This window comes from Oncorhynchus tshawytscha, linkage group LG11, assembly GCF_018296145.1.
Source record: "Oncorhynchus tshawytscha isolate Ot180627B linkage group LG11, Otsh_v2.0, whole genome shotgun sequence".
NCBI lineage: Eukaryota > Metazoa > Chordata > Actinopteri > Salmoniformes > Salmonidae > Oncorhynchus > Oncorhynchus tshawytscha.
In genome coordinates this window covers 2434659-2452011 of record NC_056439.1, presented here as the reverse complement: position 1 = coordinate 2452011, position 17353 = coordinate 2434659, and the positions used below count along the sequence as shown (strand labels likewise).

Sequence of the window (17353 nt, the reverse complement as noted above, 5' to 3'; positions counted from 1 at the left end):
CGCTGGGCAACATTCCCAAGTGATATTGTCACGCATCAGACTATTCTTCATTTAGTCTCGTCTTTACATATACTAACTAATATATGTGTGAAATGAGTTGGACCGGACTGAACAAGGGCAGGGGGAAAACAAATGTCATCTGTGCACTTAAATAACGAATGGAGGACGCTTTTCCCGTGGTTTGTTTTCATGCCAGCCAGGAACCAAAACGTCATGATACTTGTGAATACCAACATTTTAGAACCCCATAGTACCATTACATATGATACTACTGACTTTTTCAGCCCTGCTGATCTCAAGAACCTCCTGGCGCCTGTTATAAAATGTTTATCAAGTCAATTTTGTTTATAAATTGTTAACAGCCACTAGTCTCTTGTCTGCACTTGTCCAATAATATCCACTTCACTTTCATGCGCATATCAGGTGTGGCAGCTGTGATCAGCCAGCCTCATCCCCTACCAGCCTTCACTCACCTGCTTCTCTCCGTTCTCTCTTCGTGAGCGTCTATTCCTCCATCAGTTTTTAAAAAATAGAATTTAGCTGTGATGGCGAGCCGGGATCCAGACCCTGATTTGTACATTTGTTACATTGGAGCAGCTCGTAAAGCTCGAAATTGTACAATTTCATCGCCTGTTATAACCAAGCGCACTGACCAGTCTGAGTAGACTTTGCAAGTTGACTGTCCTGCAGCCTCTGAGTATCAGAGAGGGTAAATGGAGCACCGCTTCGCGACAGGCATGCTTGTAGCTTTACAGCAAAAAAATCTTCTCTAACCTAAACTTTAAAAAATATTTTGACATTTTATATCATTTCACAAACCAAACCGGGCCGAACAGGATGCTAAGTGATAAAAAAAAATGTTTTCCCACCTTGGTATCCCGATACTAAATCGGTATGGTCATACTTGGCCTGGTATCGTGTTGTTTGTAAAATGTTGGTATCATGACAAGCTTACTATAATCCTGTTGTACAGCGAAGCAATGTTCTTAATATTAGGAATGCCGTTTTGGAGAAGCCTAGTCACCGTAACAGCCCCAACTCTGACCCTCTACTCTCACATCCAGCACTCTGAATCCCAGCAAGACACCTCACCTCTCTCAAGGCCTCAGTCTCAACCTCCCTCCCTCCCAGCCATCCCTCCCTCCCTCCTAGCCATCCCTCCCAGCCATCCCTCCCTCCCTCCTAGCCATCCCTCCCTCCCTCCTAGCCATCCCTCCCTCCCTCCTAGCCATCCCTCCCTCCCTCCTAGCCATCCCTCCCTCCCTCCTAGCCATCCCTCCCTCCCAGCCATCCCTCCCTCCCTCCTAGCCATCCCTCCCTCCCTCCTAGCCATCCCTCCCTCCCTCCTAGCCATCCCTCCCTCCCTCCTAGCCATCCCTCCCTCCCTCCTAGCCATCCCTCCCTCCCTCCTAGCCATCCCTCCCTCCCTCCTAGCCATCCCTCCCTCCCTCCCAGCCATCCCTCCCTCCCTCCTAGCCATCCCTCCCTCCCTCCTAGCCATCCCTGCCCTCAACTGTCTCAGTTCAGTTGGTTAATAGGACTGTAGAGCGCTTGCCCTTCTCCTATACAAGCGGCCTTACTCTCAAAGAAAGGAGACTGTTTCACTGCACATATAGCCTACTCAACCATTTCTGTATAAACACACACAATGCTCAACCATTTTATTTACCGAGACAGTTTATTTCCCAACCAACACACTTACCTAGACATTTGTGTACCCACACGTGTGTGTTATTTCTGCTTCCTCATATTAAAACCAATATGTTGTATGTTCACTGTAACCTTCTGTCCTCCCTAATCTAACCCCTCCTCACGGTAGACTTTTAAACATGTTACATGAGGAGAGTCCCATGACACACGGCAGGCCATTGAGCCGTGTCAATGCTGCTGTTTACACACACTTCCTCCCCTAGTGGCACTCTCTTTGCCTCAGGCTGTTGAGTCAAGCAAGTCACCCCCCTCACTCACTCACACACACACACACACACACACACACCTCAGCTCATGCCTCCTAAACGATGGACCAGTGTTTGTTGTGCTTGTAAAAATGTATCTGTTTTATGAAATTAATCTATTAAAGTTTTGGAAGCCACACAGCCCTCTCTGGGCAATTTGAACCAAACTGAAACACTATCACACTATTATTTGTCCATTAAAGGGGTAAGTGTTTGGAGCATAGAGACTGTAGTACTGTAATATTATAGCTGTAGTGTTGGGCTGGAATACTCTAGCAGAGTGTTAGCTGACTGTAGTACTGTAATATTATAGCTGTAGTGTTGGGCTGGAATACTCCAGCAGAGTGTTAGCTGACTGTAGTACTGTAATATTATAGCTGTAGTGTTGGGCTGGAATACTCTAGCAGAGTGTTAGCTGACTGTAGTACTGTAATATTATAGCTGTAGTGTAGTTTGGGGCTGGAATACTCTAGCAGAGTGTCAGCTGACTGTAGTACTGTAATATTATAGCTGTAGTGTAGTTTTGGGCTGGAATACTCTAGCAGAGTGTTAGCTGACTGTAGTACTGTAATATTATAGCTGTAGTGTTGGGCTGGAATACTCTAGCAGAGTGTTAGCTGACTGTAGTACTGTAATATTATAGCTGTAGTGTAGTGTTGGGCTGGAATACTCTAGCAGAGTGTTAGCTGACTGTAGTACTGTAATATTATAGCTGTAGTGTTGGGCTGGAATACTCTAGCAGAGTGTTAGCTGACTGTAGTACTGTAATATTATAGCTGTAGTGTAGTTTTGGGCTGGAATACTCTAGCAGAGTGTTAGCTGACTGTAGTACTGTAATATTATAGCTGTAGTGTAGTTTTGGGCTGGAATACTCTAGCAGAGTGTTAGCTGACTGTAGTACTGTAATATTATAGCTGTAGTGTAGTGTTGGGCTGGAATACTCTAGCAGAGTGTTAGCTGACTGTAGTACTGTAATATTATAGCTGTAGTTAGTGTAGTGTTGGGCTGGAATACTCTAGCAGAGTGTTAGCTGAGTAGTGTTAGCTGACTGTAGTACTGTAATATTATAGCTGTAGTGTTGGGCTGGAATGGGGCTGGAATTACTGTAGTGGGCTGGAGCAGAGTGTTAGCTGACTGTAGTACTGTAATATTATAGCTGTAGTGTAGTGTTGGGCTGGAATACTCTAGCAGAGTGTTAGCTGACTGTAGTACTGTAATATTATAGCTGTAGTGTAGTGTTGGGCTGGAATACTCTAGCAGAGTGTTAGCTGACTGTAGTACTGTAATATTATAGCTGTAGTGTAGTGTTGGGCTGGAATACTCTAGCAGAGTGTCAGCTGACTGTAGTACTGTAATATTATAGCTGTAGTGTTGTTTGGGGCTGGAATACTCTAGCAGAGTGTTAGCTGACTGTAGTACTGTAATATTATAGCTGTAGTGTTGGGCTGGAATACTCTAGCAGAGTGTTAGCTGACTGTAGTACTGTAATATTATAGCTGTAGTGTTGGGCTGGAATACTCTAGCAGAGTGTTAGCTGACTGTAGTACTGTAATATTATAGCTGTAGTGTTGGGCTGGAATACTCTAGCAGAGTGTTAGCTGACTGTAGTACTGTAATATTATAGCTGTAGTGTAGTGTTGGGCTGGAATACTCTAGCAGAGTGTTAGCTGACTGTAGTACTGTAATATTATAGCTGTAGTGTAGTTTTGGGATGGAATACTCTAGCAGAGTGTTAGCTGACTGTAGTACTGTAATATTATAGCTGTAGTGTAGTGTTGGGCTGGAATACTCTAGCAGAGTGTGTAGCTGTAGTGTTGGGCTGGAATACTCTAGCAGAGTGTTAGCTGACTGTAGTACTGTAATATAGTGTAATATTATAGCTGTAGTGTTGGGCTGGAATACTCTAGCAGAGTGTTAGCTGACTGTAGTACTGTAATATTATAGCTGTAGTGTTGGGCTGGAATACTCTAGCAGAGTGTTAGCTGACTGTAGTACTGTAATATTATAGCTGTAGTGTTGGGCTGGAATACTCTAGCAGAGTGTTAGCTGACTGTAGTACTGTAATATTATAGCTGTAGTGTTGGGCTGGAATACTCTAGCAGAGTGTTAGCTGACTGTAGTGTTGGGCTGGAATACTCTAGCAGAGTGTTAGCTGACTGTAGTACTGTAATATTATAGCTGTAGTGTTGGGCTGGAATACTCTAGCAGAGTGTTAGCTGACTGTAGTACTGTAATATTATAGCTGTAGTGTTGGGCTGGAATACTCCAGCAGAGTGTTAGCTGACTGTAGTACTGTAATATTATAGCTGTAGTGTTGGGCTGGAATACTCTAGCAGAGTGTTAGCTGACTGTAGTACTGTAATATTATAGCTGTAGTGTTGGGCTGGAATACTCCAGCAGAGTGTTAGCTGACTGTAGTACTGTAATATTATAGCTGTAGTGTAGTTTTGGGCTGGAATACTCTAGCAGAGTGTTAGCTGACTGTAGTACTGTAATATTATAGCTGTAGTGTTGGGCTGGAATACTCTAGCAGAGTGTTAGCTGACTGTAGTACTGTAATATTATAGCTGTAGTGTTGGGCTGGAATACTCTAGCAGAGTGTTAGCTGACTGTAGTACTGTAATATTATAGCTGTAGTGTAGTTTTGGGCTGGAATACTCTAGCAGAGTGTTAGCTGACTGTAGTACTGTAATATTATAGCTGTAGTGTTGGGCTGGAATACTCTAGCAGAGTGTTAGCTGACTGTAGTACTGTAATATTATAGCTGTAGTGTTGGGCTGGAATACTCTAGCAGAGTGTTAGCTGACTGTAGTACTGTAATATTATAGCTGTAGTGTTGGGCTGGAATACTCCAGCAGAGTGTTAGCTGACTGTAGTACTGTAATATTATAGCTGTAGTGTTGGGCTGGAATACTCTAGCAGAGTGTTAGCTGACTGTAGTACTGTAATATTATAGCTGTAGTGTAGTGTTGGGCTGGAATACTCTAGCAGACTGTTAGCTGACTGTAGTACTGTAATATTATAGCTGTAGTGTAGTTTTGGGATGGAATACTCTAGCAGAGTGTTAGCTGACTGTAGTACTGTAATATTATAGCTGTAGTGTAGTGTTGGGCTGGAATACTCTAGCAGAGTGTTAGCTGACTGTAGTACTGTAATATTATAGCTCTAGTGTAGTGTTGGGCTGGAATACTCCAGCAGAGTGTTAGCTGACTGTAGTACTGTAATATTATAGCTGTAGTGTAGTGTTGGGCTGGAATACTCTAGCAGACTGTTAGCTGACTGTAGCACTGCAGCCGCAGGGCAGAGGATGGATAGTGGAGGTGGTGAAAGACCTGCGAGGTCTGGCCGGCCACTCTAAATATGATTAACGTCACTATTGGGCAGTCAGAAATTTGACCTCTGCTTTAAACCCAACCCCTGCCAAAGACACGTACCGCTTTTGGAGAGATTCTGGAGGCTTCCACACTGGGCGCAAGGGCACAAAGGCAGGTGAAGGCATCTAGGATTTAATACTGGCTCACTTCCCGCCAGATTTTTTTCTGTCGTACCCGGGATTCAAACTGGCTGCCCGCCGGTTGCTGACTCACCTCTCTAACTGCTAGTCTACAGGCAGCATGGATACAGACCCAGGTGCTCTCAACATAGAGATGTTTTTGGGTTCTACCTAGCTTCTCCTCAGGGGATATGGTGACTACTTGAGTCTGAGACGTGTGGAAAAAGGGAGGATCGCGTACTGTGTAAGGGAGCGACGCACCTGAAGGGTAGACCACCGAGTGTGTGTGTGTGTGTGTTTCTGCGTTCATGTGTGGTGATGCTAACCGGGTTAACCGAGGAAGTGTGACGAGTGTGTTCCCAGAACGGGAGGATGCTCTTCCACACCACTGCTGGCTCAGCCAGTCATGCAGAAAGATGGCAGGATTCCGCTATCAGGGAGCATGTGTTAAAACCCACCAAACGTTCACACGTACACACACTCTAGCAGATTACTGCTTCAGGTTCAGCTACAGTACACACACACACGCATTCATGCATAAACTCTCACCGACACACACACCCTCTCACTGACTGACAAACACACACATGCTTCCTTACACTGTCATGTTAATATACTGTACTTGCATACTCAGGAGTGGAGGAGAATATTTCAAATATGGCTGGGGTTAGGGGCATTCCTCAACTACTCGGACCAGGTTGCATTGCTGTTGAGTTGCGTCAGTCACATTCCACTGACAAACCACCCAAAACAAATTCCATTTAGGTCTCTTTCACTTTGAACACAAGACATGGCAACGTGTGTGTGTGTGTGTGGCAGCATTTTTACCACCTGACTCATCACAACACTATCACTCAATCCTGCTGTTAGCCTATTATAGATAAGTCTAATTCCTCAAATTCCATTTAGACAAAGAGCCTGTACTTTTCAAAGGCTAAGCCAATGGCCAACATCTAAACAAGATCAAGCGTTGTCCCCCGAGTCTCTGGTAATTGGACAGAGGTTAAAAATGGCCGCTTCTTTCATATTGACCTCCTTCTTATCATGAGACCCTTGTTTATGTGTTTGACTTTGACTCCTCTATTTGTAGCTGGTTGCTGTGGAGATGGCATTTAGGACATTGGGTAAGTAAACTGTCAAGTATGGGAGAACAGCGGTATTGAAATGTAGCAATGTTTCCAGACTGCAAGTACAATGGGTTTTCTGGTACAAAGAGCTGTTGTTGCTGGTCGTAGCTCAGCTAAACACGTCAAGACGTTCCTGGATCCTCCACCTGCATTCCTTCCATGTTACACCGTCCTTCAGGCTCACCTGTCTTCCTGATTCCTCACGCCGTAATCTTCAAAAAGACCGCAAAGTGAAAAACAACGGCTACCTCACCCTCTCCGCTCCAAATTGCTTCTCCGTCCTCGTTCAGTATCGTGTCTTCTCCGCTAGCCTCAGCTTTTGAGTCCTAGGTCTTTCTTTTTCCTCTGCTCTGGAGAAAACTATCCCACTCTCGATCTTTTCTGAGATCCCAAGCCCTAAGTTGCCAGCTGCTCCATCCACTCCAATTACATCTCAGAGAATAGATTTTGCTCCGGTTCGGACCCTATATAATTATCTTCTCCTTTTGAGAGGGATGTTTTGTAGTATGTAGTTGGCTCCGGTATGGTGTAGTTGTGGCTTTTTCTAGAAAACTGTACATGAGAAACATGCTGTGTGTTCTAGTGAGATTCCTTTACCCTGGTATCTCCTCTTCCTCCTCCTCTTCCCTGGCTTGCCCCTTTCAGTGCAGGGTCTAGGAGAATGCCTATTAGTCCTTGGGTATTGTTTGGGGAGCAGCAGGGGTGTAATTTGGAGCTATTTTTAAAGGAGAAAGTGACATCTGCTGAAGCGCGAGCGTGGGTGGGAGATACTCAGTGTGTGTGTGTTGTGTGCGCTCCGGATGTACAGAGCCACGGCCACGCATTCATAACTCAATGAACAGTCCCACATCTTGGCAAAGTGCTTCACACCCACACACCACTCTGCATTTAAAGGTCACCGTTTATTGAGATGCTGAAGCTTGATAATATGGACATGGCCAGCCCATCTGCATTCTCCCATGGCATTTTACTACACGCCAAGATACTGGCTTTATAAATTATTTTCCAAATGAAGGTAAATGCCTTGGTGGTGGGGGGTGGTGACCAGTATACATGCCTATTTCCCCATTCCCCCATGTTGACAACAGAAAGATGGAGCGCAACAGAGTCTGGCTTCCTGCTTCATATCTGTAATTTGCAGAGGTCTGGATTGAATAGCCTGCTCTTTCTGATCCTATTAGGAGAGGGCAATAGTTCCCCATAGAGACCTGTTCCTGTGTTGGGAGAGGTGGGGTGTTGTGGGACTGTGGATAGGAGAGGTGGGGTGTTGTGGGACTGTGGATAGGAGAGGTGGGGTGTTGTGGGACTGTGGTTAGGAGAGGTTGAGATCTGAAAAATATGTGATGTGATAAAGGAGGTGGAGCTATGGTCCCCTATTGAGCACTGGGCAGAACCCAGAGACCCAGGAAGGTTAAAGGTAACTCAGACACAGTTGGGCTCCTCACAATCCTCGTCCTCCTCCAACTAGCGCATCCAGACACCCAGAGCCAACAGCCAGCAAACCACCGCTGCTTTTTTTACAATTTGGCTCGTTCTGCCTAATCTGGGCTGTGGAGTGGCACTTTTGAATAATTAAAGGGGGTTTATCCATTCCTCTGTAAATGTTGACACCCGCGCAGGCCAAGTTTCACCTGGCTTATGGCTGCCAGTTCTGTAACCCTCTTCTCTCCGTGTTCATGTCCATGTGGAATATTGATGAGGTAAATGCAAAACATGCTAAACCGCAACACAGTAGGGATGGGACAGAGGGGTATTATTCACGTTAACTGCGTTATTAGAGTGGCCGTGTCAGTAAGTTCCCTGTTCGTGGTACAGGCCTGCAGCTAAATCATTTAACAATGTTTTATAAATGCGCCCAGAAACATTATCAACCCCTGACATTGTTTTCCTGCGTGGCTGTCTGGTACATAAGTCATGCTCTGACTGATCTTGTTTATAGCCGCCGTTCGTAGCTAGCAGAAGATCTCTGTATTAATTGACGATGGGTAAAGGTCAAGACTGGCTTTGAAGAATCCGAGGGAGCACTCGTGTTCGGCCTTCTAACTCTGTATGCGTGCGTGTCGGCTTTGCTGTAGTTCAGTGCCAAAGGGTTAATTCAACCCATCCACAAAGGACACAACACTTCCTGCTGTCTGATTTATTCGCTCTACTCGACAAGGTCAACAGCTTCCTCTTCCCCCATTTTCATTTGAAGTCCCTCTCTAAAGGCAGGTCACAGATCAGTGATACACTATATCAGTAGGCAGTGGGAAAATACGAGGTAAGCGATGGTTGCCGTTCTCAGATCTGGCCGGGCCTCCATAGCTGGGAGGTGCCGTGCCTGGCCAACCCCACAAGGGAAGGCTCCAGATGGGAGGTCAGGAAGAAGCCTCTAGCCCCCCCCATCCACTGAGAAACTGCAGGAGCCCACCACCCAGATATACTTTTTCCTACAATGCCGCTGGAAGTTAAACACGAGCCTGCTACCTGGTTCCTGCTAATAGATAAAGCACTGGTTTCTTTTGATTAGGAAAATAATCCAGGTGACCTTTTTGTCAGGCAGGGATTTAGTTCCGTTTCTCTCAGTTGTAATCCAGAAAGAGGCACAGTTGGTTAGATAAATGTCACAGTGACGTCAGACGTCTCTCTTCTCACTTGAACCCCGTGGCAGAAAAATATCAAAGTCTTTAGTCAGCGGTTTGATTTCTTATTTACTTACTTATTAAGTATTCATTCCAGGAAGTGGGAATGCCTTGTGGTGTTATTGTGAAGCCTGACCTTCAATGGCTTTCAGCAGGGAAATAGAAAGTCCAATTTTAGATCCCGATGGCGGATAAACAACTAATAAAGCTCGATATTAGTTTTGTCACAGTAATTTATGGTGTTATTATCACGGGTCCATAGCACACCCGGTCGCCCCTGGTGTCTTGGAGGGGGGTGTGTGTGTGTGTGCGTGCGTACCCTGGCCAGTAGGTTGTCTAAGGGGAGTTAAACTTTTGTTCTCCATAGTACAGAGTTTTATACACTTTCTCCTCTCCAAAACTCACTGTAGTGGAGACTATTGGTCTCTGGAATTTCCGATGGGCTTCCCAGACTTTCAGGAAGCCAGATATCAAGCCTGAGAACAACCTTGGGTCCAGGTTAAGTTACTATTTGACTCTTAACAGCGTGTGATTGGCAGTAATGGACATTGCCCTTCTATTCTGTCCATGTCATTTCCCATGGAACACTCGTGATGTCACAATAGGAGATGTCAGTCCTCCTCACTTTAATTTCCTTGTTGACCTGACCCCAATAGAGGCCTGGACTCTTGGGTTGCAGTCGCGTGGGTGGCTAAAGGCTGTTATGCTAATGGCCCCAAGCAGCCACAGGCAAATGATGTCATTATTCAGAATAATGATCCCCAGAATGGAATGCTGCACCGATGGACCAAGGTTCTATTTGTCACATCTCTCCCCGTGGTCGTCCGTCAATCGCATGTCATCTGTCTGGTTGGAATTGCACCCTGCTATTGCTCTCTCGGTGAGCGGCCATTGAAATCGAAGGCCCCTCGCCCACGGTCCCCTATTTTGTCACCGCCAGGACAATGACACGGCGGTTATTCAGCGACGCACCACTGCCCAAGACGTATTTGCTGCTTCAAGTTCAACAAGGCCCCACGTTGAAACATTTGATCAAGGAGGCCATTCTCCTATAGCTTGAGCCAGGGTATTTTCCCACCTATCTGTTGCCTTTGAAAAGCTCAATGTCCAAGTCCATCTAATCCACCTATAGAGAGGGTTACGTTTTTACCCTTAATGAATTCCGTTGAAGCAGTTCTGCAGTTCCTTTTCTTTTTTTTAAATACTGCAGTGTCACGTACATTAAAAAAAAACAGTCATGGGTGCTCAATTTTTCCTGAAGAACTCATAAGCGAATTTCTATTCTGTTGGCTGAAACACTACCATAGAAATTCATACATCCACATGCTGTAGCCTACTGTTTGTGTAGGAAGCGCCATACGAGAGAGAGAGGAGAGACATAAAGGGAAATGAGCATTTGCATTTGCCCTCCAGACATACCACTGCGCTGTTACAAGATAGTAATTTTACTACATTCTCCATTCTCGTTCCCAATATATATTCCAACACCGAGAACCATTTATCATATATTATCGCTCTCGCTCCTCTCTCTGTCTATATATCTCTCTCTATATAGATAGATGGGTAGATATATAAATATATCTAGATATAGATCTATCTATAGAGAGAGAGAGATCTGTCCATCTCTCTCCCGGAGGTCTATCACTTAAGGACGAGAAGACAAAACGCAGACAAGGCTGAGATATCAGTCTGAAATTAGTTTACCTTGGAGGACACCTGTACTGGAGTGCCAAGTCTAGGACAAAAAGGCGTCTCAACAGTTTTTACCCCCAAGCCATAAGACTCCTGAACAGGTAACCAAATGGTTACTGGGAGTATTTGCATTGTGTGCCCCCCCCCCCACAACCCCTCTTTTTACACTGCTGCTACTCTCTGTTTATCATATATACATAGTCACTTTAACGATACATTCATGTACATACTACCTCAATTGGGCCGACCAACCAGTGCTCCCGCACATTGGCTATCTGCATTGTGTCCCACCCGCCAACCCCTCTTTTATGCTACTGCTACTCTGTTCATCATATATGCGTTTTCACTTTAACAATAACTACATGTGTATACACTACCTCAATCAGCCTGACTAAACGGTGTCTGTGTGTAGCCTCGCTACTGTTATAGCCTCGCTACTGTTATATAGCCTTTCTTTACTTACCTATTGTCACCTAACACCTTTTTTTGCACTGTTGGTTAGAGCCTGTAAGTAAGCATTTCAATGTAAGGTCTACAACCTGTTGTATTCGGCGCACTTGACCAATAAACTTTGATTTGATTTGTGGAAGCCCCATGTCTGGGTGGGGAGGGTTTTTAAGAGGTTTTGATAAGTGTTGTGAGGTAAGAGCCTAGCGCCGCTGTCTGTTAATGCTTTACCGTGCGGCAGAAGGGGAGCTACAGAGGTCACAGGCTCTTCAAAGGCTGGGGCGCCACCGCTCTCGCGTTCCACGCATTCCAATGTACTGTGTTAAGGTTGGGCAGCGAGGGTGTTGTTCTCAAGAGGCCCCAACACACACACATACACACACATTGTCTCGTGTGCTGCTTGGTGTTGCTGTGGCAACAAACAAATGAGGAAAGATTTTCAGTGCAGGGAGAAGGGACACACACACGGCACTCCAGACTATCTTAGTTATACTGCACCTTGCCACCTTTAACCCCTCCAACACTAGATTACATGGGGAGCAGGTGAGGCTGCAGTGAGGCCCCTCTCTCAAAGGCCTCAATTGTACCCTTTAAAGGTAGTTTGTGTCATACATGCAAGTCCTTGTCATAAAAGATAAATGGCTGTGTGTGTACATGGTTTACTATCTCTATTAAACTAACATCTGATTATCAAGGTGGCTTGCTTTTCTAAGGCGTTGCTCTATGGCCTGCCTTGTATGAGTTTTCTGATTTGCTTCAAATGGTTTTGGGATACTGGCACATTTTCTCTCCTCTCTTTCTTGTCTCACCAATTCGACAAGTGCCTCTCCTCACCTCTCCCCTCCAAACCCCCGATTTCCCACCTGAATCCAGATGATTGGATAATGACAGGTGTCGAGTGTCTTAATGGCCTTTAGAGCTGGTAAATCTGATTCCCAGTCAGTAACCTGTGAAGAGGGCCTTCCTGTGATCCTCCTCCATTATCTCTGTGTGGTTACCATCTTGACTGACTAATACAGAGGCTGTTAGGGAGGTGGACTGTGGAACAGGGGCAAGAACTCAAGGTTTTGGAGACTCCCTAAAAAAACAGCACTTCAATCTACGACGGGATTTTTTTATTTAACCTGGCATGTCAGTTAAGGACAAATTCTTATTTACAGTGACGGCCTACCTCAGCCAAACCCTAACCCGGCTGATGCTGGGCCATCGCCCATAATCCAGCTTTATTTATACAGCACATTTCAGACAGGAATGCAACGCACCGCGCTTCACAGGAAAAAACGTTGATAAATAACAATGAAAATAAAAACCAGAAATATTTACTACACAACAATCACAGGATAAAAACAAAAGTATAACAAAAAAACAGTTTCTTAACCTTCACCTAATTCTCTTAACCTGCTACGTTAATTCTCCTAACCTGCTGCGTAAGTTCCCGTAACCTGCTATGAAAAAGTAATTCACCGGTAATGTGCTGACATGTCTAAAGAGATGTTCTAACAAGATAATAAAACAATGTAGCTCCCATGTTGCCAATGACACTCACAATAGGAAATATGGCCACTGCAACAGCTTTTTTGTGAATCGGCCCCTATGGAGAACAAGTCTCAACATGTTCAGAGAATTGCAGGACTGCAGGCTCGTTGCTTTGACCTTGCAGGTGTTTGCAGACCTAATGCAAGATCCCCAGACTAGTTTCCCATTTGTCCAAATTGATCAACGTAAACGAAAGGGCTTTTCATGTTTATTTATTTTCTACACAAGGCATTATTTGAATAACAATAGCCGAGCTAGCTACCTGCCAGTGCAGGATTTGTTTACCAGATAGCTGGATAGCCCTGTGCAAATCATCCCTCTTACCTCGGAGGTGACAAATACTATAAATTATTTTCTTTTAACAGTGTGTGTTCACCTCAACCATTATTATTTATTAGTTTGTTCAGCTGTGACTTTGTTTTGTTTTGGACCCAAACCAGTAGTTTAGAGTTATTCCCCTCGACAGCAGTGTAATTTGCATGTGATAGCCCTTTCCCAGTTGTGAAGCCATCTATGTTCTAGTTATGTTAACAAAGGCCCATCATTGTTTTTGCCCATATTGAAAAGGAATTAGCGTTCATTTCGTGTGTAAATCAGGTGCTGCACCTGAAGTGCATATTATGTACCGCTGCCTACTAGAGAATAATGGATTTCTCTTTATCCCCGGGCTAAATGAAGTGTGGAATATAATATATGAATGTTATGCGTTAATATTTCAGCCCATGCATAATAAAGTTGTTTTTAAATTGTTTATTCAATATCACATTCTCCCTCTAATATTTATATAGTTTCTCACTTTTCGGGGTGTAATTTGTGTCTGACTGCCCTAAGCAGAGCACTGATTATACAGAATATCCTATTCAAAGCAAGTTGTGATAAATGCATCCTGCCCAGTGATGGGGAAAGAACATTAGCTGCCATACCATGGGGTGTGTGGGTGGACTGCAACAAGTGAGGGGGGACTAGGTGGTATACAGCTATGACCGGAAAGTGACTTTTTCATAGCAGGTTAGAGAATTTACACGAATTTGCACAGCAAGTTGGAATAATTAACACGGCAGGTTAGGATAATTAGGTTAAGGTTAGTGAAACACCTCTCTCAACCTGCTACGAAAAGTCACTTCCGGTCGTAGCTGTACGCCATCTAGTCACATCCGTGATTTCCCCTCCCTTTCCCTGCCTGGCTGCTGTGTATTCGCACCAATAATTGATGCGCTGCGCATACTGTTGATTGTTGGACTGCACCATTCGGCTCCTCACCGCCGGGGAAAATGTAATCCGAGCTCTACACAGAAGCTAGCGTTGTAAAGGCTCTGAAGAGGGCATGGCCCTCCCCTTTCTCTTGAGTTGCAACTTCCCCTTTTTTATCATCCCTCTCTCCTTGCTCATTATCCTTGCTCGTGCAGTCCTGTGGGGCAATCGGTAGTGAGAGCCGCCTAGCTTCATCGTTCTGTATTTGAATCGTTACTGAGAAAAATCAATCGGTGTGGCACGGACGGAGCTATTCCATACAGATAATTCTACTACACCTACCGTCAAGCACGCACGCCCGTTCGGTGACGTGCTCGAGCATGTCCACATCAGAGATTGTCACGGATCTACCCGCGAGCACCCTGCCCTGCTCCCCTTTGCACTGCGATTCTACCACTCTGACATATTGGGGATTCAACGATTCGCAGTGAAGGAATAGGAACCCACAGCCGGATTACCAAACATGGGTTTCTACGGCACTTTAAAGATGATTTTCTATAAAGTGAGTAGGCTTTCTACGTCTATATGCATCATCATGCCGCACAATCTTGCTGTCATATCGTTGCATGATTGACATATTGACCGAGCGCCTGGGAAATAATTTTCTGCCAGTTGCGAATCGAATGGCTGAAAATGACGCGCCGCTGTGTACATCAGCAGATTGAATGGGCAGGCACTGCAGAGGATGAACGGGGAACAGCAGGGAAATTATGCGGGCTCATATCAAAGCCGATTTGATTAATATTTTAGAATGACTGAGAGATTCATACTGAGCACATCGGTGCTCGTTTTCGTTATGACATTCAGGGTACAGGGATGTCGGCAACAGAACAAATCAATGTTGCTTATGAAATACATTGGGTTTTATGCATAGGCCTTATTGCATAATAATTACACGTGAGGTTTGCTGTCGTAGCTTCACATTTTCCCACTGTAATATTTGAGCAATGAGCATTCATTCCTTTACCATAGATTATGCCCGTTGTTGAAAACGCGGTGACCCAGCCTATCTGCCCATCAATTAACTGCACTTGCGTGTCACACTGACCGTGTGAGCAGTGTTTTCCTTTGCATCACGGCATATTAACCAATAGGCTACAATGCTTCATTATTTACCCGCATAGAGTGCTCTAACATCAGAAGGAATGATTAGACTAGATACTTTGTTTTTTGATGTGTTTATGGCGGATGGAATTTTCCTCCCATTTCCGCATAGAATATAACCTCCATTTCCAGGTTATAGTGAGCAATATGTTGTATTTTTAATCAGTGCTTTTAGGTTAGTTTGTAGCTATTCTGTTTCCTATTCCAAATATTTCCCTTGGTCTGCCTATGTGTTATGCATCAGGCTATTACATATGCAGTTGTGGGCATCTTGTGTTGCCAAGTGTCTCACTGCATAGTTACCTGTAGGCTATCTGATTTGTGTCTGTTCAATTGCGTGTTGAAGAAGAGACTATATTCCTTACACTGTAGACTTGCTTGAGGCTTCAAGCACAAATGATGGGTCACTGTGTCAGACTGCTGTGTATAAGGCAAAACAGCGTTTATGACAGATTGTTATCCATCATAGAATGTCATCCAGAAATGCACGCTTATTGTGGTGGAATTTTTCATAGACTTTGGTGATGAGGTTGAAAGACTGCAAGTCGTTTGCTGCAACCAACATCACAGCGTCTCTTAAAAGCGATTACTGTTTCAAGTGCGGATAACATTGACGAATGCGGTTGCTGATCCGCTTAATATCTTGGCTGTGTGGAAAGCGAGCCCTATGAGAGGCAATCAACCGGTATGAACTGAGCACACCGGAAAATCTGAATAACGTCTGTTACCGGGCAGCGGAACGTCCCACACCTCCTGTGTCCGTGTCCACCATCGGTTACCGTTAAACAGTTTCGGCACGTCCTCCCGAAACTACGAAAGGGAACGTGCAGCTGTTGATGATTTATAGTGGATCATATTATGTAAACAAATTGGGTAAAATCACTTCAAATTCATTTGCACAAAATCCAAGGAGAAAAGGGCCGGCTAGTCAAATTGACTGGGCTGCTGGGTTTTGGATGCATTTCAGGTTTTTAATTAGTGGGATTAAAATGTGGACTGTTTGTGTTCAGCCGGGCAAGGCGTTTCCCACCTCTATTCAGATAGGCTCATTATCATTTAAAAAAAATCCTTTCTGTTTATTATTTCCATTTCATGAGGTATCAAGTAGGCGGCTATAATTTTATACCCAAATTATATTTTTTCTGTCATTCACTGTGAGCTCCTGTTGTAGCAAATTCTTCTCAGTGAGTCGCCGACTCTTCCTCTCATTTCATATTCTCTCACATTCAATCGGCTATTCTACAGAGTCGATGCTCTTTCTCTGCCATCCACTCAGCTGCTGTTATAGGGAGCGTGTTCTACTCTGAAGGGAAGGTAGTGCTCAGTGTTGTAAGAATTGTCTTTTTTAACACCCCCACAGGCACAGAGTGGGAGACTGGCTGCTTTTTCAAAGCCTAATAGAAAATCCAGTTTGACTTTAATTTCTCAATAGGTCCCTTTGCTATCTGTTCCGTGCAAATGGATGTTACGGGTGCCCCATCTCTTTCTAGTTATGTCCCAGTTCTATTTGTTTCTCCAATGGACATCTTGAAATGATTTCATGGCTGCTTGACATGGTAATTGAATAACTGTGGCGTGCACGGAGAACATTATTCCAATTAGCAATATTTTCATAAGGTCTACATTCCAATGAGTAATAACACATTAGTTGGTTTATCTGTCTTTTCAGACCGACGGGGAGCAAATCTTTATTTTTGTCTATTATAAACTGGTTACCAATGTATTTAGAGCAGTAAAAATAAATGTTTTGTCATACCCGTGGTATATGGTCTGATTTCCCACTGCTGTCAGCCAATCGGCATTCATTCACCACCCAGTTTATAATAAGAGAATGATTTCCTCAGATCTTATGAGGTACGCTTTCATTCTCTCTCACGCTCTCACACTGCTTTTCAAAATGTCCTTATCTCTCTATCCAGCTCTTCTCCTCCTTCTCACAGTTAGGGAGGTCAGAGGTGTGAGACACAGAGTGACTGATTAGTAGCTGTCTACACACAACATTCTCCGTCTCGTCTTGGGTTACCTTTTCCCACGACTGAAACACAAGAGACTGGTGGTTGCGCTCTGTGTTTTCAACGCCTGCGCTTGGGAGATTCCCTCATCAGCCACCACCCCCTGTACCCCTCC

At 44.5% G+C, this 17353-nt stretch overlaps 1 protein-coding gene across 8 annotated transcripts in view; it reads left to right on the top strand.

Annotated features, from left to right (window-relative positions):
* Positions 1-17353, top strand: part of LOC112262381 (F-box/WD repeat-containing protein 7) — a 199343-nt gene that overhangs the window by 148141 nt on the left and 33849 nt on the right. For 2 of the 8 annotated variants that reach the window (XM_042329688.1, XM_042329687.1), the window contains exon 1: positions 14273-14624. The exons of the other annotated variants lie outside the window; for them this stretch is intronic. In XM_042329688.1, coding sequence (XP_042185622.1) covers positions 14586-14624 — 39 coding nt within the window. In that variant the 5' untranslated portion in view covers positions 14273-14585. Of the gene's footprint in view, positions 1-14272; positions 14625-17353 lie in introns of those variants that run through there. 8 annotated transcript variants of the gene reach the window in all.